Source organism: Magnolia sinica, chromosome 5 (assembly GCF_029962835.1).
Source record: "Magnolia sinica isolate HGM2019 chromosome 5, MsV1, whole genome shotgun sequence".
In the NCBI taxonomy this organism is placed as follows: domain Eukaryota; kingdom Viridiplantae; phylum Streptophyta; class Magnoliopsida; order Magnoliales; family Magnoliaceae; genus Magnolia; species Magnolia sinica.
In genome coordinates this window covers 105,321,222-105,347,666 of record NC_080577.1, presented here as the reverse complement: position 1 = coordinate 105,347,666, position 26,445 = coordinate 105,321,222, and the positions used below count along the sequence as shown (strand labels likewise).

At 40.3% G+C, this 26,445-nt stretch overlaps 1 protein-coding gene across 2 annotated transcripts in view; it reads right to left on the bottom strand.

Moving 5' to 3' along the window:
* Positions 1 to 159: 159 nt before the first annotated feature.
* The window catches only part of LOC131246552 (ALBINO3-like protein 2, chloroplastic), a 72,098-nt gene continuing 45,812 nt past the window's right edge, over positions 160 to 26,445 (bottom strand). For both annotated transcript variants that reach the window (XM_058246811.1, XM_058246810.1), the window contains 8 exons: positions 26,317 to 26,364; positions 17,995 to 18,114; positions 17,797 to 17,910; positions 17,645 to 17,700; positions 16,317 to 16,434; positions 16,098 to 16,166; positions 1,232 to 1,344; positions 160 to 1,109 (listed from right to left, as the gene is read on the bottom strand). In XM_058246811.1, coding sequence (XP_058102794.1) covers positions 983 to 1,109; positions 1,232 to 1,344; positions 16,098 to 16,166; positions 16,317 to 16,434; positions 17,645 to 17,700; positions 17,797 to 17,910; positions 17,995 to 18,114; positions 26,317 to 26,364 — 765 coding nt within the window. In that variant the 3' untranslated portion in view covers positions 160 to 982. The remainder of the gene's footprint in view (positions 1,110 to 1,231; positions 1,345 to 16,097; positions 16,167 to 16,316; positions 16,435 to 17,644; positions 17,701 to 17,796; positions 17,911 to 17,994; positions 18,115 to 26,316; positions 26,365 to 26,445) is intronic.

Sequence of the window (26,445 nt, the reverse complement as noted above, 5' to 3'; positions counted from 1 at the left end):
GCCATACATCATCAACGATCGCAATCAAACAAAGCTAACAACTAACTGTTTATGCATCAACCAAAAAAAAAAAAAAAAAGGTTCCAAAAATGTTAATCAAGCACAGTGCATGAGAACCTATACATCACCAACGAAGCATGTCTATTTTGAACACTGAAATAAAGCAAATTGCTTGAGTTATTAAATATTCAGTTATCCTCCATAAAGAAAAGGAACATATACATGAGTATCTTGTTTCAAACTAATTTGATATGGTACATGAGCTTTACTAAGCCCACATACAGGCACTATAAACGAGAACATCTACACTTCACATGTGCAGACCTGGAACATGTGTGCATAATCTAAGCCACCCATCCAGTGGGCTGGCACAACATAAATGCTCATGTCCTGAAATCACACCATTCAACTCGTCAGGTAGGTCAGTTTTTGAAACAAATCAAGGGCATTAATAAACTTGTCAAAATTTTCTCTAGCTGGCCATTTGTTTTGGCCAATCTAGCCATCCATTTATTTTGACCAATCTAACCATCCTTTTATTTTGACCATTGGCCAACCTAATGAGTGCCTGGCCTGATTTTGAGATGGTATATCAATATACATGAGAAACACCCAATGGACAGCATAGATCATGCACATGCATGCCAGGTTGGCATATATTGGTGTGTAGATGGGCTACCTTGTACGCACCTGTGGGCTTAGCACACCTGAAACTCCATGTAACAAATATGAAACCTTAGTTCCACTCAATCAATGGCTTTAATACATTAATGAACCTTTGGTTTCTAGAAATAATACAGTGGTACCAAACTCCACTGCGATTGCATGGTCTTCCTGCTACCACGAATGAGTGAGTAGTAGATTTTTGAATGTTTTCTAGAATTCCATCCAGCAAGGAAAAACAAGGATTCTTTCTTTGCCCAGATACCCCTTACCACCTCCTAGAGTCAGAACTCAGAAGGATTGTTCTTCAATAAAATCCTCAACTGCTTCTAACGTCCTCATCCCTTTCACATTCTTCTACGTACTTATTAACAGCAGGATCATAAGCTGCTGCTCTGCGCAGATACTTTGCAGCTTCAGCCTTTCGACCTTCATTGAATAAAGTGCTGCAAAAAGCAGTTTTGTGTTCAGTCCTATGACTATGTTAGCCAAACAACTGAGAATGACCATGTACAAATGCAATCAGTAAAGCTCAGATGTGAGTAATTCCCAGCATTCATAATCATACCTTCCTAACATGACCAGCCCCTGGAAGTAGCAGAATTTGTCCGTGGGATTCTCGGGCTCTTTCAAATCTGCTATTCTTTTCAGGTGTTCAATTCCTTCAGACTCCCTTCCGGGCTAAAAGGAAAAATAAGAAGCAAATCAATAGCAGTTCTTGTCAGATTTGTTCAATGACCCTCAATCGAGTGGTCCTTTTCTTATATAGAAATCATTTTCCCTACTTACAATATATCCCTTAATTACAGCATAACAGCAACTTCTATATCCCCTAATTACAGCCCTTAATTACAGCATAACAGCAGCATCTATATCCCCTAATTACAGCCCTTAATTACAGCAATATATAGTACAACAATATATGGTAGGTTTGTTATCTATCCTACTAACATCCCCCCTCAAATTGACGCTGGTCGATCAAGAAGTATCAATTTGCCAACAAGAAATTGATGACGTAGTCGTGTCATAGCTTTGGTGAAGACGTCCGCTATCTGAAGATCGTTTGAGAAATGTGGAAGAGAGATAACCCGAGTATCAACAGCTTCCCGAATAGAATGGCAATCCACCTCAATATGTTTGGTACACTCGTGATAGACGGGATTGGTAGCGATTTAAATAGCACTCGTATTATCAGCATGAAGAGGAGTGGGAGTAGACTGAGGAAAACCTATTTAAGCAAGTAAGCCACGGAGCCACATAATCTCCGAGCAGGCTGCCGACATGTCAAGGTACTCGGACTCGGTCGAAGATTTGGAAACACGATCCTGTTTCTTACTCTTCCAAGAGATAAGTGAATAACCAAGAAACATACACCACCCAGTGACAAACAAGCGAGTATCAGGACATCCTGCCCAATCAGCATCACTAAAAGCCACAAGGCGAAGAGGAGTACCAGTAGAGAAGAACAAGCCACGGTGAGAGGAGCCTCGGAGATATCAAATAATTCGGCGGACTGCGGCAAGATGAAGGTGGTGAAGAGATTGCAGAAATTGACTGACTTGCTGGACAACAAAGGAGATGTCAGGCCGTGTAATAGTGAGATAATTGAGTCTACCAACTAACTGTCGAAACACCATGGGATCAGGAAGGAGATCCCCCTCCTCACGTCGATACTTGACATTCACTTCCAAATGGGTATCCATTGAAGAGGAGTCCTATCAACCAGACAAGGAAATCAAGTCCTCCGTGTATTTATGCTGATGCAGGAAAACCTCAGAGGAATCGGATTGAACCTCCAAACCGAGAAAATACTGGAGAGGACCAAGATCCTTCATATGGAATGAATCATGAAGATTTTGCTTGAGTTGATCAATGAGGGCAGAATCAGTCCCAATGATGACAATGTCGTCGACATAAACTAGAAGAATAACGATACCAACAGAAGTCGTTCGAAGAAACAACGAAGAATCATACTGGCTTTGGATGAAAGAAAATCGAAGTAAGGTAGCCCGGAACTTATCAAACCAAGCCTAGGGAGCCTGTTTCAAACCATACAGAGAGCGCTTCAACTTACACACATTTGACGTTGATGACAAGCAGAGGCCAGGAGGAGGTGTCATGTAAACATCTTCCTGTAAATCACCGTGAAGAAATGCGTTCTTCACATCTATCTGGCAAAGGGACCATCCCTGAGAGGCTGCGATGGCAATAATAGTACGCACAGTTGTCATTTTAGCGACAGGAGCAAAAGTCTTCTCATAGTCAACCCCATACTCCTGGCGGTTACCAAGGGCAACCAAACGAGCCTTATAACGGTCCACAGACCCATCAGGCCGAAGTTTCACAGAAAAAACCCACTTACACCCAATTAGCTTGACATGAGAAGGACAAGGGACCATGTCCTAAGTCTGATTTTCTTGAAGAGCTTGAAGTTCTTCCTGCATAGCCTTTCTCCAACACTCATGTTTATCAGCTTGTGAGTAGGAATTAGGAATCGACACAGTTGATAAGGTAGCCGTGAAGGAGGTATGAGGGAAACCATACCTATCCGGTTGATGAGAAGTACGGCCAGATCGTCGAGGAGGGTGCAAAACGGGATCAGGTGGTAGATCAGACTCCGGAAGGGGTAGAGTTGGTCGACGTCGTTCATACACAAAACCAGGCTTGAAGCGTTCAGGAGGGCACATCAAATCATCAAAGTGAGGAAGAACAAAAACTGCAGGAGATGATGTAATAGAACTAGGAAAGAAATATTGATGTTCAAAGAAAACGACATTACGAGATATATGAAATTTATTGGAAGAAGCATCATAACACAAATCCTTTTTGAGATAAATTATATCCCATAAAGACACATTTCACAGATTGCGCAGAGAGTTTGTGACGTTGATGTGGAGGTAGATGCACAAAACAGACACAACTAAAAGTGTATAAGTCAAGAAAGCTAGGGTATTGTTTATGCAGACAATAGAATGAAGAGTCGAAATTTAGCACTTTAGAAGACAACCTATTAATCAAGTATACTGCTGTAGCTAAAGCTTCAACCCAAAATTTAGGAGGAACAGAAGATGCAAGTAACAAAGTCCTAGCAACATATAACAAATGTCGAGTTTTGCGCTCAGCCACGCCATTCTGTTGAGGCGTATAAGGACACGAGCGGTGAGAAACAATTCCTTTGTGACGAAGAAACTCAAGAAATTCATGAGACATATATTCTCCACCAGAATCAGATCGTAAAGTCTTAATGCTAGTGGTAAATTGATTCTCAACGTATGCTAGAAACAATTTGAAAACAGCAAAGACTTCAGACTTATAGCGCAGAAAATATACCCAAGTATGCCGACTATGGTCATCCATGAATGTCACAAAATATTTATAATGAGCATGAGAAATAATAGGAGTAATGCCCCATACATCACTATGAACAAGGTCAAAGCAATTCTTTGCCCTACTCCCGGAAGAAGGGAAGGGAAGAATCTTACTTTTTCCGATTTTACACGTAGAACAATCAAAAGACAAAGCATGAGGCAAAGAAGAATCTTTTTTTCCCAACGAACCAGAATTCAGCAAATGAGATAAAACAACATTGTTTGGATGGCCTAAACGTTTGTGCCATACTTCACAATTATTGGAGACAGTAGTACAAGCCAAAGAAATGATACTAGGAATAGAAAAGTATAATGGAAACAGTCTCCCAACTTTAGGCCCCTTCGCTATTGTCCTCCCCGACACCGGATCCTGCACATGACAACCATCACGAGAAAACTGAACATTGTAATTATCATCCACTAATTGTCCAACCGAGATAAGACTCGTAGAAAGCCCAGGTGATACAAAAATATTAGTAAGTGATGGTGCGATATCACCAACCCCAGTAATCGATAAACGATAGCCATTAGCAACTTGAATATTAGAAGAACCAGTGTACTTACGAACATTGCTAAGCATATCAGGAGAACTGGTCATGTGATTGGATGCAGTGGAGTCAACAAGCCAAGATTGAGAGGGTATAGTACGTATAGTACCCTTACCTTGCAGCCCTAAAGTAGAAAATGCCGATACAATCATTTGCTGCACCATTTCTGGTGTAAGGGCAGGTGTAGCAGTAGTGGAAGATGACACTGGAGTGAAATTTTGAGTACTGGTTACCCCATCTGAAGTATGGCCAGTAGCAGTAGCATGATAAGCATTCACGGGTCGGTTTTGAGGACGTGTTGGGCATTCTTTGATGATGTGCCCCTTCTGTTTACAGTAGTTGCAGAACTTTTTAGCACAATGGGCAGCAATATGCCCATAATCTTTGCAACTGTAGCACTGAATTGTACGCATGTCTCGAACCCTCTCTTTGCCTTGAGCAGCGTATGCGACAGCATTCTCTTGTGGAAGCAAAGATTGAGTAAGAAGACGTTGTTTCTCTCAAAGAAGTGCTCCAAAACACACGTCAAGAGATGGTGAAGGATCCCTCTGCATTAGGTTGGAGTGAATAGACTCGAATTCTGGCCTTAGTTTCATTAAAAACTGGTCTATTTTGCTAACTTCATGAACTGCTTGAACAGCAGAGAGGGACTCAGTCGACACGTCGGCATACACAATGTCGGAAAACTCAGCCCAAAGATTCTGAAAACCATAGAAATATTCCTGAACAGAGAGTGTACCTTGGGAATAGGAAGCAAGATCAGTTTCCAACTGAAATCGCCGGGCGGAATGATCGTGATGATAGACCTTTTTCAAGTACTCCCACATCAATTTAGCCGTCTTTTGCGGCCTTAAATTGAGTATAAGCAGTGGATCAATAGACCCAAGAATCCAAGTCATCACGCGAGCATCTTTCACCTTCCATTGAACCAACGTCATAGGATCGGTAGGCACAGGATCACTCCCATCAACATGACCCCACAACTCATTTTCCATGATAAAAAGTTGAAACTGAAACTCATAGGCAGCATAATTCTTCCCTGTAAACCGAGTTTGAAAGACTTCTGAGTTGGAGTTGTAAGCCATAACTAGAATCTCTTGAAATGCACAAAAAAAAAACTGCAAACCAAAACCCGCAACCAAGAAACTAGAAAACCAGAGCCTAAAACCACGAAGATTGGACCAAAGACAAGGTTGCAAAGAGTGGCTTTGATACCAAGTCAGATTTGCTCAATGACCCTCAATCGAGTGGTCCTTTTCTTATATAGAAATCATTTTCTCTACTTACAATATCTCCCTTAATTATAGCATAACAGCAACCTCTATATCCCCTAATTACAGCCCTTAGTTACAGCATAACAGCAGCATCTATATCCCCTAATTACAGCCCTTAATTACAGCATAACAGCAGCATCTATATCCCCTAATTACAGCCCTTAATTACAGCATAACAGCAACATCTATATCCCCTAATTACAGCATAATATCTCCTAATTACAGCAGCATCTATATCCCTAATTACAACCCTTAATTACAGCATAACAGCAGCATCTATATCCCCTAATTACAGCCCTTAATTACAGCATAACAGCAGCATCTATATCCCCTAATTACAGCCCTTAATTACAGCAATATATGGTACAACAATATATGGTAGGTTTGTTGTCTATCCTACTAACAGTTCTTACCCTCAAAAATTAGTTTAATGATGAGATCGATCAGGAATTGAATGAATGAAGATGAGGGGATAATGCTCGGAGCGTTCGAGGGATGTGTAGTTGGAGAAGAATATTAGGTGCATTTCTTCATTGAAAGAATTTAGAATTTTCGGCCACGATGTTTTAGTTTGAGCAACATTCTGTAGACATGGGGCCATCTCTGAACTGATCCAGAAATATTCATCTGGAAGGCACCACCTTGGATGTGCAATGCAGCAATTCATTCCACTGACAGTTCTACCCATCTGATTGGTTGACTTCTACTGTTGCATATGGACCATTGGTGTCCTCTTATCCCTGGGATTCATGTGCAGGCCAACGATAGGATAGTCGAGATTATCTGATTTGAAATATATTTGGTCCATCATTCCACTGCATGGACAGCCTGAAAATGATTGCAGAAAAGTGGGCCCCAACTAAACATAATGTTGCCCCCAAACTAAAATGACAGTACCTAATGAAGGTGATTGACAAGAGTTAAAACCAATTTGCATGGACATGGATACCAGTGTCAGAATCCAATACTACTACAGAGGATCATATTCTTCTAGACCAAAAAAGAAAAAGGAAAAAGGAATCTTGCATTCAAAAGTATAACAAATTAAAAAAATAAAACTGCTCTAAGTCAAATAAACTAATAAAAGGGAAAGGGAAAGATTGCGCATGCCCAGTGTGCACCAAGATCTGTACAAACTCCCCACCATCAAAGAATGGAGGTTGGGAATCTTTAACACACATTTCCATATGGACTTTCAAAGATCCAAAATTTGAAAGGCTTGTAGTTTCCCACCATTGTAAATGATAGGGAATAATAACGGCAATGACTCCTGGGGCTCCCTGGGATCATTGAAGTCATGGTCAATTAAAAAGGCCCCTTTCACTTTCAGCAAGGCATGTTCCAATTGCTCTTTAACAAACTAGCAAGGTGTATGATGCATTGCATTTGGGAATGCTTGAGTATTAGCATGCAAACATCACGTTCATAGCTTGTGACTTGAAAAGGCATGTGAATTTTGAATTTACAAGGTCTCTTTAAGCTAGATATCAAGCACATAATCTGGGTACATGTCACTCTCATGGGTGATCTAGACCATTCTTGTATGATGCCTATTACTGATGTGCTATACCCCAAGAGTAATGCTACAACAATTTGCCACCTTATTTTGATACACATCCTTTCCTCTGTATATTAATGCGACTGAGGTAGCGTGAGCAAAATAAATATCTGTGGGACTGATGCAGGCTGATCAAGGCCCACAACCTATGGGCCAGGCCTAGACCCATTAAGCCAAAGCCCAATAGCCGACCCATCAATAAGGACGTCCAAGCCTCCTATTTAGGTAGTTAGGTTATTTAGGTAATTAGCTATCAAAATCAATCAGCTAGTTATGAATGATCCATTAGTCAAACATTTTTAATGCATTTTTATCTCTTTTAGCTTTTTACCATATTTGTAATAAGTCATTGGTTGTCAATGACATTATTTATTTTTCTTATATGTAGACTTCAAAAAGCTTATGTAAGGGCCTGGGATAGTAGTATAAATGCACATTGAATTGAATCATATCTCTTGAATTGAATGTGCTTACGTTTGGGCAGACCCTTCCCATCAGCCAGTTGCACCGGTTTGGTATTAGAGACAGGTTCCAATGGTTGGGTTGAAGTCTTAAATCAACAACAATCTCGATATTATTATTTCCGGGTTTTTTAATCATAAAATTCTCTTTCTTTATTTTTCTTCATTGCATCCATCCCTCCTACCCCTATTCATTTTTATTTTATTTTATTTTTCTTTTCTTTTACAAAGCCTAAAAGTACAATTGACAAGGGGAGACTGTCGAAAAATTTTCAGCCATCTACCTTCATAATTCAGCCAATTAAAACCCAAACTCAGCCCCATTCCAACCCATTAAAATCCAAAAAAAAAAACAAAAAAAAAAATCAGTCACGTTCCAACCCATTAGAACTCCCCAAATCAGGCATGTTTTCCAACCCATTAAAACTCCAAAATCAGCCCCATTCCAACCCATTAAAACCCCCAAATCAGCACCATTCTAGCCCATTACAACCCCAAAATCAACCCCATTCTAGCCCATTAAAACCCCCCCAAAGTCTGCCATATTTCAACCTATTAAAATCAGCACTGCTTTGCTTTCATCTTCTTCTTTTCTTCATTCTTTCTCTTCCTTTCTTTTCTTCTTTGTTACCATCCAAAACTAAATCGACCCATCCTAAGCCCAAACCGACCACAGCCGGCCATCCCTTGTTGTCCATATGGATGTACGGATGCATCATGCATGTACGTACGACTGTCCATACGAACGACCTTGTACAATGCCCCCTTGTTTCGCCACGAATGCCTGTCCCTTGCCTTTGCTTCCCTCTTCAAAACCTCTAAACTAATTTCACCAAATCCTAATCATAAAATTCCCAAATTCCAAAATCTCCAAAATTTCTGGACCCAAATCCCCAAAATCTGAAAATCCCTTGTCCAAATCATAAATCCCTTAAACGCAAAAACTGAAATCCTAACCTGAAACCTCCCAAGACCTCAACCCTAATGTTCCAAACCTTAATTCCTCTAAGCCTAGATACCCCAAGGCCCAAACCCATTTCCCACATTCCCTAGCCTTCAAACAACCCTAACACGCCAAAACTCTTACATGACATGATTTCCATTGAATTTAGATTTAACCCTATGCTAGGATGGGAGTGCTATCCCCGTAGGTTCCGGTTAATCAGTACTTTATGAGATTTGCATTATGGGACTGTCGTAGGCTTGAATTTGGACATGTCATGAATCTGAAATTTCTGAATTTATGGTAAATTACCTTTATTGTGTTGTTCTATTGCTCTAGTTAATCTGTCTTTTAATTTCATGGCATCATAAATGGTTAGATCATTCTGTCCTGCATCGGGTACCCAGGTCTTATTGTGTTAGTGATATGTGTTGATAGTATCACCGTTATAAGAAGTGACCATAGGAGTATTGAGGATCTTAAGAAGTTTCTTTAAAAGCATTTTCCCACAAATAATCTTGGCAATCTTTAAAACTTTATTGGTATAGAAGTTACTAGATCCAAGGAATTAATTTGTTTCAATGGAAATACAATTTAGATTTACTCATAAAGACAGGTCTTCTCAGTACTGAGTTAGTTGATACACCACCAATGGATCTGAATCACAAACTTGTTAGTAATCAAAGAGATGTAGTTGAAGACCTAGGGAGGTATAGAAGATTGGTTGGGAAACTTATCTATTTAACTATCACTCAGCTACAAATATCTTATGATGTGAGTGAGGAGAACCAGTTTATGAGCTCTTTGAGGGTACCTCATATGGATGGAGTTGTTCAGATTCTGTGGTCCCTTAAGGGAGCGTCATGGCAGGAAATTCTATACAGACGAAACAATCATCTTCATATCACAGGGTACTCTAATGCAAACTAGGCAGGCTCTTTAACAAATAGGTTGTCTACTACTGGGTACTGCAAGTTTGTGGTCGGAAATCTAGTCATGTGAAAGAATACGAAGCAAAGTGTTGTAGCCTAATCAAGCGCCGAAGCAGAATATAAAGCAATGGCTTATGCTACTTGTGAGTTAATGTGGATTAAGAAATTGTTGCATGAAATAGGGTTTGTAGTGAATCTACCTATGCAACAGTTTTGTGATAACCAGGCAACGTCTCACATTGCAAACAATCCAGTCAATCATAAAAGAACTAAACATTGTGAAGTAGACTGTCACTTTATACTTGAGAATGTCTTCAGTGGTGAAATCTCTACACCATATGTTTTGTCTACACGTTGTGGTTTTCCTCAATTCACACATAACTTAGGAGTCATAACATCATCATCATTATTTGAGCCTTATCCCAACTAGTTAAGGTCGGCCACTTGAAACACGTTTTGCCACTACACTCTATAAACAACCATATGCTTAGTTAACAATAGATCATCTAGTCTTTTCTTACCACCTCCACCCAAATCCTAAGCCTTCCCCTTGCCCATTTAGAGCCTTCAACTTGGCCCAACTCACTCATCCTAACCAGCACAGTTCTTAGTCTCCATTGCAAATGGCAGAACCATCTAAGTCTACTTACCCTCTTTGATGAAGGGATGAAGGTTATCTAAGCTAAAGTGATAAATGAGATGACCACAAATCAGAAAAAATCATATTTAACTATCTAGGTGTCACTCCCCGAAATTCGGTGCTTGAGTTGGCCAGACCCGACTCCGAATCCCAAGTTGTGATTAATTTTTTAAAAAACATTATCAACCACAAATCTAATAAAAACTACATTACAATAAATCAAATATTCATCCAATACAAATGTTTAGACTCACGTTTGATTTTTTCAGTACACATTTTTTTTCTAACACAAATAGAAAAGATCATTATGACTAGACAAATGATTAGATTGTCGCTCCATTTCACCCTTGACTAATCTCTAAGTCCTGAAACACTTTTTTTTTAAAAAAAAAAATTTAATTTTTAAAAGGTAACGATTCTAAATTGATAAGAGGAATGGATTACAAAAGAAGTGGGAAATCGGCCCGCTGAGATAGCGAGCAGATTACCCACCTAAAAAAGACAAATTACAACCCTTTAGAGAAACAACATTAGAGGTCGATTCCACCAAGAGGAATTTCACCCTATTAACTAGAGAATCTGCCGAGTTTGAAATATCCCTGAAACATCTCCCAATTCTTTCTTCCCAAACTGTCCACCAGATAACGAGAAGGTTCATTCTTCAATCTCCTTTCTTTGGTTTCCTAAATCAGTACCTTGCCACGTTGAGAACAAACTCTCAGTGGATTTAGGAAAAGACCAAAGAATACCAAAAAGGGGGAGGATAGCTGCCCATATATGTCTGACGAGCGAGCAGTGAACGAAAAGATGATGAACAGATTCTGTGTTGGCCATGCAGCACAGACAAACATTGGTGAGAACCACGCCCCTTTTCCTCAAGTTATCAATTGTTAAGACCTTGTTCATTGGTGAGTCCTGAAACACTATTAATGTAGGGGTGAGCATAATAGCTCGTGGGATCATATCCAACCCAAATATGAAATTTGTATAATTATACAAAATGTACAAATAATGAAAATACTTTGTTTAAATTTTAAAATGCGAATTAAAGTATTGAATCTTAAAAGATGAGATGAATGCAATACAGGAATTGTAAAGATGCTCCGAATGCCAAACTTTCCATGAGTTCTATAAATAACAAAATTAAACAACCATTATCTTTTGCAACACCGTACCCAAGTGGATGGCCATGTTGCATTAACACCCACACACTAGTACCTCGAGGTGAGGGACCCCTTTATACGTTAGCTAGTCAGACTCCTGCTCCAGTTGTACCTCTAGCGTATGTTCATGTGCACAATTGTACTCATTCGTCGTACACAAAAGAGACTTCAAAGGATCCAGTGGGTTCTAGGGTTTTTCACCCAAGGGACACAATCGCCCTACTTGTTAGCTTTAGGGTCTTCACAATCGCCCTACTTGCTGGATTTAGGGACTTTCACTCAAGGGACACAATCGCCCTACCTGCTTATGCCTTTTAGGGACATCCCCAGGGCAGCGCACCCGTATTCCAACATTCATTCTTAATTAAAAATAAATATGCATACGATATGAGTAACCACCATCCATTCAAATTGAAATTATTAAATATGCAACTTACTGCAAGTTAGTTACAAACTAGATAGTTATATCACATAGACTTAGGGTGGGACTTCCTTGACACTTTAGGATCGCTTTTCTTAATGCCCCCCCTTTTATTCTGGGGTGCTCTTGGGTGGAAGAGGGCCCAACTCGATCTTCTTACCCTCATGTATGTATGGGCAAGTATTTGAGCAGCCGAATATTGTCAAATCACGATCGAACAACTAGGGCCTAGCCTAGATGATGTGACCTACATCCATGGGCAACACATCACACCAAAGCGTGTCCTTATAAGATCCAAACTCAATAGGAACCTGACACTACTAGGAAACCGAAAGAGAAATCTTACTTATCTATCTAAGATACTCTATAGGGCTCAGGATGAGGGCTACCTTTCGACCTTAAGCGATCAAGGGTGCTAGTGGAGATCACATTTGAACAACTTCCACTATCTATGATCACTTTGCATTCTTCTCTCCACACTTGGCGTAAGTATAGAAAATTGTACTCTTGCGTCAATCATCATTACCCTTAGCCTGTGCTAGGGCACATTTGACAGTTGCAAGAGGCATGGCCTCATATTCCTCCACTTCATCACTAGCACCTCAAATAGGCTCATGCACTTCCTCTTCATACTTGCCCTGTTATTCATCATCCGCCTCTCCAATAACAAGTGCCTTACCGCGCTCTTTTGTGGGGCAATGATGCGTAAAGTGATTGTATCCTTGGCACTTGAAACATTGGGAATTCTCATTAGCCGTAGCACTAGTACTAGCTACCCCTCTTCCTTTGACATCTCTAAAAGACTGGGTTGCGTACCAGTGAGGGCCTTGGTTTGATTACTAATACATGGCCTAGCTCCGTAAGAAGTGGGCCTAGTATTCGTATCAAGCTGCCTCATGAATTGGGGTTTAACATACTACTCCAGTTCTTGCACCATTTGATAGGCATGCTCTACTGCTTACATTGTGAAGAATGGGCTCACGCTAAAGCTCGGATCTGGGACCCGTCCTAAATTGAGATGAGGTCACGAATGGGTCCTCGATGTCACATCGCATCATATACTTGTTGAATTTAGCGATGCAATCCGTCACGGGCAGTGTTCCCTGCCTTTGGAATTGCCACTAATCGAAGAGTTTCTGGTGGTAGGAAAGTGGAAGGTACTTTTCCATCAGGAGCTCTTTTATCTCGACCTAGTGTACAACTGGCTCTTCTCCACACCTTCCCATGGTGCGCTCCACGTTAGTCCAAAACAGTTTTGCTTGACCCAGTAACTTCATCTTAGCGAATTTGACCTGATGTTAGTCAGACATTATACCACTCGAAGAAGTGGTCCATGTCTGCTAGCCAGTCTAGAAAAAATTTGCGGTCCAAGCGACCATCAAAACTAGGAGCGTTAACCTTAACACTCTTCATCACCCTATCCTTGGGATCATAGTGATCTTGAAACTCTCTGCAAGGTCGCTGGCAAAGCACCCATCCATGGCCTACTCCCTGACCTTGGTACCTCACACGTCCCCTAACAAGCTCTTCCCTATCATACCCACCTTCAACTTATTCCTCAGCTTGAGAATGACGACCTTTCCCAATGTTGGGGTTAGCCGTATGGGACGCTTCCAACTGAGCTATGCGTTGGGCACTAACAGTTATCCAGGTGGCAATGGTCTGCTAGTTATTCTCAATATTTTCAATAGCCTCGGCAAGCTGTTTCATGTTCATCATGGGAGAAAGTCCAAAGCCATGATCTGTGCCAGTGTGCATACACTAAGAACTCTACTAAACACCACCCTAAGGACTTCTAGACAAGGACGAGGGTTATGCAATGACAAAAGATAGCTTTTATACCTAGACACTACAATATGATGCACCTATGCTCTATATATGATGAATTCCATGGACTTTAAAATTCACCAAATCTGTAAATTCCAGCAATATGGGAATTCTAAAATACCAAGGCAGAAAAATTCAGCAACTTATCTATGCCTACATGCACTACAATAAGTTAGGAATTTCGTCAAACACCTATCCTACGCTAAACCTAGGCTCTGATACCAAAATTGATGCATGATGATGGTTGTCTAAGCTAAAGTGATAAATGAAATCAATTTCTAGATTACTACAATTAAATCAAGCATTAAAAAACAAGTACTCAACCACAAAACAGAAAAAATCAGATTTAACTAGCTACGTTCTAGCCAAAGTTATCATCAACCATGTATAATCAATATAAAACTATGAAAGATTGGTCCCTACAAGATGTGGGAATCCAGTTCTAGCATAGGATAGTCCCAACACTAAACTAGATCGACGATTTCAAGTCTTGGACACAATTTGGGACTAAGGGTTCAACAAAATAGGATACCTAAAGATAGGGTTTCAAAGAGGGAAGGAATAGGGCGTTAGGGTTAGGGTTTTATGGGAGAAACAAAGCAAAAACAAAGGGGAAGTGGTTGCCCACATGAAATGCCTTGCACGCCCGTGCATGTGTAGGTGCGTACGGCCACAAGAAAGGGTGCATGACTTATGGTTTTGGATGGGTCGGGTGTTTGGAGGATTGAGGAGAAGAAAGGATGAAGAAATAGAGAAAAGAGATGAGGTTTAAGATTTGAATAGGAAGAGAATGAAAAGAGAGAGATTGGGACTTGACCTTCGAAGAAGAAGAAAAGGGATAAATGAGGATCACCCTCGAGGCTTCACACCTCTTCTCCAATTCTTAGAAAGTCTAGATCTTTACCTGCAAATATCATGCAAGGAGGGGAAAAGACAACAAAAGGTTTTTTTTTTTCCTTTTCTTTAATATTCTTGGACTAGGGTGTCCCCCCCCCCCCCCAAATTATAGTCTCAAAAGGTAAAATTTACAATAATGCCCTTAGTACTAAAAATTAATGAATCTAAGTCATCAAAACCCAATCCAAACCATTAATCATGTCCACAATAAAAGTGCCTACAACTAGGGACCCATGTGGTCCAAAATCTAAGTGGACCAGCGATTCAATGGCCAGCAGATAATGATCTAACGATCAAATGGGGCAACGGTCACAATCCAACGGTTAAATGCTCCTATAATAGCAACCCACATGCATCTTCCTAGTATGTGGTCTTCCAAATGCACGATCCATGCATGTGGGGTCTTCAAAGTGGTCCGCTGGGCCCCATATAGATGTCGTCCATCCATAACGAAACTGGGGATGTCGTCTACGCCCTCCTCCTCCTCTGCTAGACCCTATATGATGGTTTGATGTCCTCCTCACTCAACTTATTATCTATTGGCACTACTCTTTAAGTTCCCTTGAATTTATTCATGTCCAATTCCATCCTTCCTTGTCTTGGCACTCATCCATCTCAACATCCTTTCTAAGCTATGCTCATCCTATCAACATGTCATCCTTAGTTGCTCAACATTCTATCCCATAAAACATGGCTGGTCTTATAGTTATCCTACAAAATTTCCCTTCAATTTGATTGGTATGTGGCAATCACATAAAACTCTAGAGGCTCATCCACCCAGCTCTAATTCTATGAGCAACATCCTTCTCACTCTCTCTACTCTCACGAAATATCGACTCAAGATATCGAAAATGGTCATTTTTGGTTTTTGTCAATCAGCAATCTTAACTAGTCTCATTTCCACTTCTATTGTTAATAAAATTGCATTCCATATACTTTGTTTTTGTTTGACTTATTTTAAAACCATTAGATTCTAAATCATCCCTCCAATTCTAGTTTTGTATTTACCCCCTCTCTCGTACATATCTTAAGCGCACGCTAGGAATAGTTACAGTAAAAAGTTTTAAGTTGTTTGCAGTTTCAAAAACGGTCCTTCTTTCTTAAGATCTTTCAATGATATAAAGGACCGGTGAAGTATATGGTGAGAAGATTCTTGTGTTTAGGTTTCTAAACAGTTATTTCAATAGGGTTTGAATGAGAGAAGAATCTTGAAGTGTTCCCCAAGAATCCGTACTCGTGCCGCAGTATTATTCTACCAACAAGTGATACATCCGATACTTAAGTCCATGTAACATGGGTTAAAAACCCAGTTATGTGTTTCAATTGTAGCGGATTTTTTTACAACATAGATAGCAACATGAATTAAATAATAAATATACAAATATTTATTCCTAAAGTTCACCTGCGATACAAGGGAAACACCTGCCCCAAAAGATGCAATAACCAATTGAGTAACATCATCGTCCTTGATCTGTCAGCCAAAACAAGAGCATGTAGGATGTGACAAGTTCTGATTAAAATGAAAAGGCCCAAGGAAAAATAGTTTGATCATCAATATCTATCCTAACCTCTTTCTAAAAAATCAAGGGAAAACAGATAATGACACCCAAGAAGTTTAGACCTTAGAAATGGCATGCTCGAAATATTCGGCAGCCTCTGTCAGCAATCCTCTTGAGAATAGCAGCATTCCCATGGCAACTGAAGCTCTCGCCAATTCAGGATCCTTTTCAGCAGCCAATCTGTGACAAAAAAGTTTCCTAGGGTTTTGAAAGATCAAGAACAAAAAAGCTCCTATGGTTAAGTCCTTGAGAGATCAGGAAACAAAGACAAACAAAGAACTCTCAAGTTAGGTTTCTTGAAAGAAAGTACTACAGATGGCACCCCAGTACCATCACATCTGTGAATGATGCTAAAGCTCCACTGCATAGGGCACAAATTGCAATTGAACCCTAACTAAACGGCACTGCATTGAAATTGGCTTTTGTCTGGAAAATGTAAAAACCCCATTCCACACTGAATGGAACAGAGAAACTTCCATCGGACCAGCTTAAAACAGCAAGTGAACTCAATGAGATAGAGATATGAATCAAGGTTTCACTACAAGGTATACAGAAAACAGGACAGTCCTAGAATTTTATTTTTATTTTTATTTTTACTTATTTATTATTATTATTTACAATCCTAGATATGGATCACTTGGGCCACGAGGCATTGGATGGTTTTGGCCCAACAGACTGCAGGTAACTCCTATCTCCTGACAACACAACAGAGAAAAATGCCCATAAAGTCAACACAGTATTTCTTAATGTTGGCACCAACTCAAAAAGATGAAACAATAATCACTCCAGTGATTCGCCACAACCGATTCCGGCATATTGATTTGTTTATCAGTGATTCCATAAATATATTGATGCCAGAAGGAATTCAATTTGTGCCCAACAATGTTGAATTGCCAGACCACTTTTCACTCTGCACCTCAAATATCTGTTCTCAAGAAAGGTTTGAAGTTTTCAGAAATGTCGAATCTCTCTACCAGGTTCTACAAATGTATCCCTGCATCTTCTCAGTTTTATCTGTCGTGTCAATTTCTAAGAAACAAATAAGAAAAAAAACTAAATTTCCTGTGATCTTAACATATTCTAGTTTCCATAACAAGCATCAAGCTTAAAACAGATAAAACTATACAGAAAAAGCCAAATTCAATTTTTCCTGAACTAAATCAAAATTTGTAATATAAGACTATGGATATGATGGAAAACTGAGAAAATTTTAAGATCGAGCAAAATATCCTTGAAAATAAATTTTTACAACCCAATATGTAGTGAGGCCTCTAAAATATTCAGTTACTTTTGCTTCTTTTTTTTTTTTCAAAACACATAGAGAATATCTTTCGTTTCAAATGCATTTGTAGATCCCAAGCAGCTGCTAGAACAGGAGAAATCATACTACCTTAGTAATGGAAATGCTCTATCTTGATCTCCTGTTGCCAGGTGTTGAAGAGCCAGCTGTAGACAGCCCCAGACACAAATAAAAGAGAGAATTTACAAAACTTATGTATCATTCCAAATAATAGATGGTGCTTTCTCATCTTTACTACTTACATCAAGCAGCTCATCAGGGGGGAGATTTCCTGTTGAAGAATCATGGTCCCCTGGAACATATTTCGCAGGTAGACCCAACTTCTGGAGAATGTAAGGATGCTTGAGAGATAGTGGCTGCAACAATGATTAGAGAAAATTTACAAAAAATCTATTTCCTATTCAAGTAATAGTTGTTGCAATCTAGGTTTTAATACTCACATGAAGCTTCTCAGCCGGTGGAAGATTTCCTTCAGGCATTTCATGCTCATGCTCTGCCGAGACATAGTTTGGATGCAACCCCACCTTACGGCGAAAGTAAGGATTCTTGAAAGATAGTTGCTGCAGAATCAATTGCTTACCAAGTTAATGAGACTTTGCATTTAATGCTTGCATACCATCACTTAAACCTCTCTATAAATCTAAGGAAAATGGATGGCTATGCAATAGAGCCCAGAGAGAACGAAGCAAAAGATAAGCTAATAACTAGGGTTGGCAATGGGCCAGGTCGGCCCATGGACCAGCTGGTTAGACTCTTGTTAGATGGGTTTGGGTCACACTTAATGTGACATGGGTCAGGTTTTGGCCAAAAAATGAGACCCAGATTGGGCTCGAGCAGATCCCAACAGGCCAACTTATAAGAAGTTTATACACAGCACTAGAAAGTTTAAACCACAAACCTCTAACAAAAGAACTGATGAGCCTAAATATGGTGTACAGAGTAAACAACTCAAGCTGGGTGGGGCTTGGGCCTAATAATTTGCTTTTGGGCTAGGAACACGCGTTTTTTTCCATGCATGCTAGGAACAACAAAATCAGCAATATTTTGGCGGACGGGATACGTATAGAAGATAAAGATGCCATAGCTAAAGAGATGGTATCTTTCTACAGCTCCCTGCTTAGGGGAGAAGAGTGGCGCAGGCCATTGTTGGATGACATTCAGTTCAACAGAATCTCAGTTGTGGAGGCTGAAACGTTAGAAGCTCCCTTCTCTGGGGAAGAGATCAAGCAGGCAGTTGATTCTCTTGGTGCTGACAAGGCCCCAGGACCGGACGGCTTTCCAATTTCCTTTTTCCAACACTTTTGGGAGGTGATCCATACTGATGTTACGGCATTTTTAAACGAGTTTCACAACAGGAGTAGGATCTCCAAAGGTTTAGGGGCTACATTCATAGCCCTAATTCCGAAATTACCTGCTGCCGCCTCCCTCAAAGACTTCAGGCCGATCAGCCTGTTGGGAGGGCCTTACAAGATTTTGGCGATAGTGTTGGCGAATCGATTAAGGAAGGTTATAGGGAAGTTTATTTCAGAGAATCAGCGTGCATTCATCTTAGGCAGACAGATCGTGGACGCGGCCCTCAGCGCTAACGAGTGCTTGGATTCTAGTTTCAGATCGGGCTCGAAGAATATAATGTGTAATTGGACATCGAAAAGGCCTATGATCATGTTGACTGGGGATTCTTGTTGTATTTGCTAAATCGTATGGGGTTTGGGGAAAAGTGGAGAGCCTGGATGGGAGAATGTATCGGGTTTGCTCACTTCTCTATCCTTCTCAACAGCTCTCCTAAGGGCTTCTTCAGGAGCTCAAGAGGTTTGAGGCAAGGAGACCCTCTTTCAACCTTCTTATTTGTTATCGCCGGGGAGGCATTGTCTAAAATGTTACTTAAAGGTCGATCGGAGGGTATCTTAAGCGGGATCAGTATCAAAGGCATGCCAAGGTCGATTTCCCATATTCAGTTTGTGGACGACTCTTTAATCTTCTCCGATGCTTCCAGGCTGTTTCTGGGTTGAAGGTGAATATGGAGAAATCTAAAATTATCGGGATCAATATGGAAAGAGAGGAGGTCAAATCTCTCGCTCAAGTTTTTGGCTGTGCGGCTGCCTTCCTGCCGTCACCTTTTGTGGGCCTTCCCTTATGCGTAGGAACGCCTCCGAAAAGTCTATGGGAGAAAGTCATTCTCAGATTTTAGTCTTTTCTTGCTCGATGGAAGCGCCGGTATCTTTCTTTAGGTGGCCGCCTCACCTTAATCAAAGCTGCCCTATCCAATCTCCCAATCTATTTTATGTCTCTCCTCAAATGCCCGTCTTCGGTGATGGCCATCATCGATAAATTGAGGCGGGACTTTCTATGGTGCGGTAAAGAAGATAGGAAAAAGTTTCATCTCTTAAAATGGTCAAAAGTTTGTCTTCATGTGGCTGATGGGGGAGCCAGGTTTAAAGAGCTCAAAGCTATCAACAAAGCTTTACTCGGCAAGTGGATTTGGAGGCTTGGGGCTGAAGAGGGGAGTCTCTGGAATTCTATTATCAAGTGTAAATATGGGAGATCTCCTGGTGGCTGGTGGTCAAAGGATTCGTCATCCTACGGGGCGTCTGCTATCTGGAAAGATATTATGAAGATGAAAAAAGAGGTCATTTCCAATGTTGGTTTCGTTCTTGGTAACAGAGCCAAAATCCATTTTTGGGAAGACATTTGGGTTGGGGAATTGCCGCTTAAAACAAGATTCCCAAACATGTATCTTATCGCCTCAACAAAAGAATCTTTCGTGGCCGATCATTATGAGCTAGCTAGCGGTAAAATCGTTTGGAACGTGAAGTGCAGAAGGGGCCTTCAAGATTGGGAGATCTCAGAATTTGTGGACTTTCTGGAATGTATTTATGGTTCTTTCCCAAATCCCACGTCAGAAGATTGCATTTTTTGGAGACCAGAAAAATCATCCACATTTTCAGTTCGATCCCTATACAATCAGATGCACCTGCAACAGTCCGTCCCCTTGGCTCATTTCTCTTCTTTCTGGAAATATGCAGCTCCCCCAAAAATTCTTGCCTTTGGCTAGCTGGTAGGTAAAAAGAAAATCTTAACTATGGATAATTTGAGGAGGAAAGGGATGGTTCTTCCCAATATTTGCTTATGCTGCATGCGGGAAGAAGAGACTGTTGATCATTTGCTCCTGCATTGCTCGTTCGTTCAATCCATATGGGCTGATTTCATGCCTCGGTTCAACATAAGCTGGTGCTTCCCGCATGATGTTAACCTGCTCCTTCAGGCGTGGCATGGTGTTTACTTAGGGAAGGCTAAAACGAAGATTTGGAGGATGGCCATTCTTGCAGTCTGGTGGTCGGTTTGGGGAGAGAGGAACAATAGATGTTTCAGGAATTCCTCCAATCCGGTAGGGGTGGTTTCGTCTAAGGCTAAGCGATTCTTAATCGAGTGGGCTACTTACGTTGATGGTCTTAACGGTTGTGATTTTTTCTTTTTAGGCGTGTAATCGCTACCTGCCTTTTGTTGTTTTCCCCCTTTTTTAAATATAATCGTCATCTTTCAAAAAAAAAAAAATTTGTTTTGGGCTGGACCATAGGAATAGACCCTCTGATGCAACTGGTACCCACCATCACATCTCAGAGCAAGAGACGGCCACGTGGCTTGTATGGATAACAAAAGAGGCCTCATGATGCACATAAGGTTTGTCCAATCAGATCAGTGGGCACCAGAAGTGATCCAATCAGATTGGTGGGCCCCACAGGTAATCCGATTAGTTTATCAACCTCACATGTGTGCACTGTTCACAAGTGCGTAACGTTCCCACATGTACACTGTTCATCCATCCACTATCCACACGTGCAGTTTTTGCATGTACACATTGCTCATCTGTATAGATGCATGGGTAAAAATATTTTTTGTTGGTAGTTTTCTTTATGGTTTAAACAAGTGGTCATATGATTGAATTAGGAAAGAGGTATGTGGCCTGTACAGTGTATACTCAAGGTTATATCCAGGGTTTGAGGCATGGCCATCTTTTTATGATTAAAGACTTCTTTTCATTTAACCTACGATGGATGAAGAGTTGAAGACTAAGGGGTGTGATTGTCCCGAAACTAGTGGTGTGATGCCCTAGTTCTATCCAAACTAATGGTGTGATGCCCTAGTAGATCATATTAGTTCATTCAATAGCCCCTTTTCTTTCATTTTCCTTCTATTCTTAGTGACTTTTACAATAAGACGGTTCTATTTGGAAGAATCTCTGTAACAATTACTTCAATCTTCTGCTGCATCAATTCCTTCACACTCTTTATTTTGTGTTGCGGGAAAACACCTATATGCAATCAATGTAGGCCAAACCAAAACCATAAAAGAAAAAGGTCGAACCATTACCAAAGACAAAGGGAAGAAACAAAAACAAGAGGCACATAGATTTACGTGGTTTGACAACATGCCTACTCCATGGGGTAGCAACACAAAGCTGTTTTCTTTACTAAAATAAGAAATATCGGCAGTATAAGACTTACCGCTCTCCCACTATACAAGAACTTTCCACCACGGAATACCCTAAAAGATGATATGAGAATGAAATGCCTTTCTTTCTACCTGTAGTCTACCTTATATGGAGGACACCACGTGAGAGAGCATGTTGAAAAAATCCTAATAGAACTAGGATTCACATACACCGTACATACGTATAGCTAAGAGAGAAATTGTCTCTTATTAGGAGACATAACGTAGTGGAAGATGGACATATATCATTGTAGAAGATTCACGACAACGATAATGAAGCGGATATGCTTATGAAGCCTATTGCATGGGAGAAATTTGTTTGCTGCAGGACCTCTTGGGCTTGTTGTTACTTAGTGTTTGGTGATAGCTAGGTAGTTGTTATTAGGAGTGCTTTTCACACTATTGGAGAAACTAGTTTTTTAAGTGGGAGAATGTTATGGCAGTGGAGACTACTGACCACCATCGTGTGGAGTTACTCTCCTACTAAGTTTGTGTGTGTGTGTGCACGCGCGTGCGTGCGTGTGTGTGAACGTACATAGAGCGTATGTGAATCCTAGTTCTATTAGGATTTTTTCAACGTGCTCTCTCGCATGGTGTTGTCTATATAAGGAGGGTCACAGGTAAAGAGAGTAATTCCATCTTATATAATCTTCTAAGGTATTCCTTATTGGTAAGTTATTGTACAATGGGAGAGAAGTAAGTTTTTTACTTTCAATATTTCTTATTTTAGTGAAGAAGAAAGCTCTGTGTTATTGCCTCGTGGAGTAGGCATATTGCTGAATCATGTAAATCCCCATGCCTTTTGTTATTGTCCATTCCCTTCATATTTAGTATTGGTTTGGCCATTTTCTTTTGCTTCTATCACAATTGCACAACCTTCCTTCACCAACACCGCATTCATCTTCGGTTTCTACAACTCGTAATTAGATCCATCAAACTTTCGACACCTCAAATCTGGTAGAATTTGATCCAACCATTTGAAACACAATTACAACACAAACATCAACACCGATCTTGTGTTAAAAGGCTTCTCAACATTTGGCTCTGATACCAATTGTTGCGGGAAAACATCCTCGCGTGATAGATGTAAGCCAAGCCAAAACCACAAAAGAAAATGGCAAAACGAATACCAAAGACAATGGGAAGAAAAAATAACAAGAGACACATGGATTTACGTGGTTCGGCAATATGCCTAATCCACGGGGGAACAATACAACTTTCTTCTTCACTAAAATAAGAAATATCGGAAGTAAAGACTCACCTCTCTCCCACTATACAAGAACTTCCCACCAAGGAATACCCCAGAAGATGATATAGGAATGAAATGCCTCTCTACCTATGGTCCTTATATAGACAACACCACATGAGAGAGCGCGTTGAAAATTTCTAATAGAACTAGGATTTACAAATGCCATATGTACGTACACATTAGAGAGAAAGAAATCCTCTCTCAGTAGGAGACGTAACTCCACAAGATGGTGGTCTCCATCACCATAACATTTTAGATACAAACTCAGGCCTATCTTGCATCAAGTAAATTCTAACCTAAAGTTGGGGAACAACTCTCTTCTTGGTGTGTCAATTTTGGTATAAGTGAAAGTTCTGCTACTTAGCAATTTGGGTTTTTGTACTTCAATTAATTGTTTTCAGCACAATCTGTTTCATGCATCATATGTTTAGGTCTCAGTTTGTTATCAACAGTCAAACTAGTTTCACAGCCAATTATTTGTTAAATTTGACTGGAGTCCTTGCATCAAATCTATCAATTGGTTGATCTGAAAGTTAGCTTTCTGCTTCTAATATGTTCGAGAATGAATTGACTTGTCTGGATTTGCTTTCTTGCAATGAAAGATACTTGCTCTTCCAACTAGATAATTTTCTTTTAATTCTTTCGACCACCTTGTGCACAAATGCTTCGTTGGCTTGCCAATGCATAATGGAAAACCCAGGCATGTAGAAGATAGACTGCCAACTTTGCACTCAAATATTCTACCATTGGTTAACTTCTTCCTTCAACCTAATTCCCATTATTTCACTTTTGTGAATATTGATCTTCAACCCACCCTGAGACAACTTCAAAGCATCCAGTTATTTTCCTCATGCTCTCACCTGCTCGACTTCTACATCCCAAAAAAAAAAGAGGAGTGTATTGTTTGCAAATTGAGAAGATCAGAAATCTGCATTTACTTTCATCCAATTGACTAAACTCACTGCTCCCCGTTTTTCCAACATTTTGCTAAGCACCTCCACCACAACAACAAAATGGAAATAGAGATAACTGATCACCTTGCCAAAGACCTATCCATTCCTTAAAAGAGTGTTTAGGTGAACCATTCATTAAAACAGAACACCTAGCAGATTGGACACACCCTGAATCCATTTCCTCCACTTCTCTCCTTATGCAAACCTAGATAGCATATAATCTAGGAAATGCCAGTCCGCGTGATCACAAGCTTCCTCCATATCAAGACCTACAAATGATACCCCTTTCTCTTCCTTGTAGCAAGAATTTGTCCATTCACAAGTGACCAAAGCCCCATCCAAAATGTCTGCCGTAAATGAAAGCTCCCTGCACCTTGGAAATGACATTCCCCAGCACTTTGCGAAACACGGATGCTAGGAATTTAGCCAAAATCTTGTAAGGGCTCCCAATCAAATTTATAGGCCTAAGATCCTTAAGACGCTCCATACCTTCTTTCCTAGGAACAAGCAATAACAATGCTCCCAACTCTGCAGAAAGGTCCCAATAAGAAAATCTGGGACAAAAGCCATGAAATCTTACTTCACCTCCTCCCAAAAGAATCTGGAGAAAAGCAATAAGAAATCCATCAGAGCCTGGGGCCTTACATCTGCCCAAAGACCACTGCAGCTCCCGCTTAAGCCCATATTGTGTCACATATATTCCAGCCTCAAGTTTGGGTAGGATTTTCACCTCTTGTTGCATCACCCATTTAGCAGAGGCTTGGATTATGGTTCAAAAGCTGTGGGTCAGGCTAGGGTTTGATTTCTTGGCCCAGTATCAGGATTGACTTCTTGACATGTTTAGCAAACAGGTCAGACTGGGCTGACCCCATCTCATGACCCAAACCAAACCCATTGCCACTTGATTAGTAATATAGCCGTATCATTACAATTGTATGTTTGGGCATAGCAATGCTAAAGAAGCACACGGTGAATCAGTCAATGGGATTGAAAATGTGCCTCACAATATGATAACTCATTGGGTGCAGAAAAAGAAAGATATGTGATTATTAAGACAATTTGATAGGTGATTTTGGACAGGCATGTGATGGGTTGGGTGGTCAGAACAATCAATAAACGACATTCAGCTCCACTGTATTCTATTGTCTTAATAAGATTTCAGTCATGATTTGAATACATCATGGCTAGAGATTATATGACGAGCCACGCCAGTGGCCAAATGGATCCATTGCCTCATCACTGTTCTAATCATGCATACAAGGAATGTGAGGAAATGGCCTTGGAGAACTGAGACCACAAATGATAGCATGTTTATGTGTGCAGATAACAGCTGTAGAGCGCAATGCAACCAAGTGGTAAACCAGTTGTGAACATTTAAGCACACCCTATCTGGTAAACAATCTGCATCTGCAGCTACTAAAGCAAAAGGGAAATTAGATATGAAATCTCTTCTGCCTTAAAGCCCCACAAAGTGCCACATCTGCTTCGGAACCAAGTACCAATGCCCAGTCAGAACCTGGCTTGAACCAGGCTCAATACAGCTCATTACCACCTCTATATCCAGGGAACCTCCCTATTCGTATAAAGAAAATTGAATGGGACAACAAATCAATTAAAAAGAGGATCTACAAATGGTGACTCAAATGGTACAGGGTCTATGTACCTCTTTTACCTGGGCATTCTTCTTCTTTTAATCTCAAAATCATAACTGACTTTATAAGTTATGGCTTTTAGTTTATTTCGTTGGTAAGTTATGGTTTTTAGTTTATTTCGTTGGATTAACATACTTTTCTTCTATTATTAATATAAACGAATATCAAATACAAATTTATTTTTTCCATTGTTTATCCATCATTGTCCAGCATTTTTCAGGGGTAAACAATCAATTAATTTAACAAGTCAATCTACTCAGACAAAGATATGGCCCTTGATAGAGTGGAGTGGCAGAACAAGGTTCCTGTAGCCAACCCCAATTAATTGGAATGAGGCTCAGATGATGATGATGATGATGATGAATCTACTCAGGTAAGTTTTTCATCAATACAGGAGGAGAGGAAGTGTGAGAAACATACCTGAACCAAGTTTAGTGAACTGTTCGTCAGCCAATAGACTAAACTTCCCTGGAAACAAGAAGAAACAAAGATGTAGACCGATGGCCTCTTCTTGCAAAGAAAAAGTTCATGATGGTAGAATAAAGCATG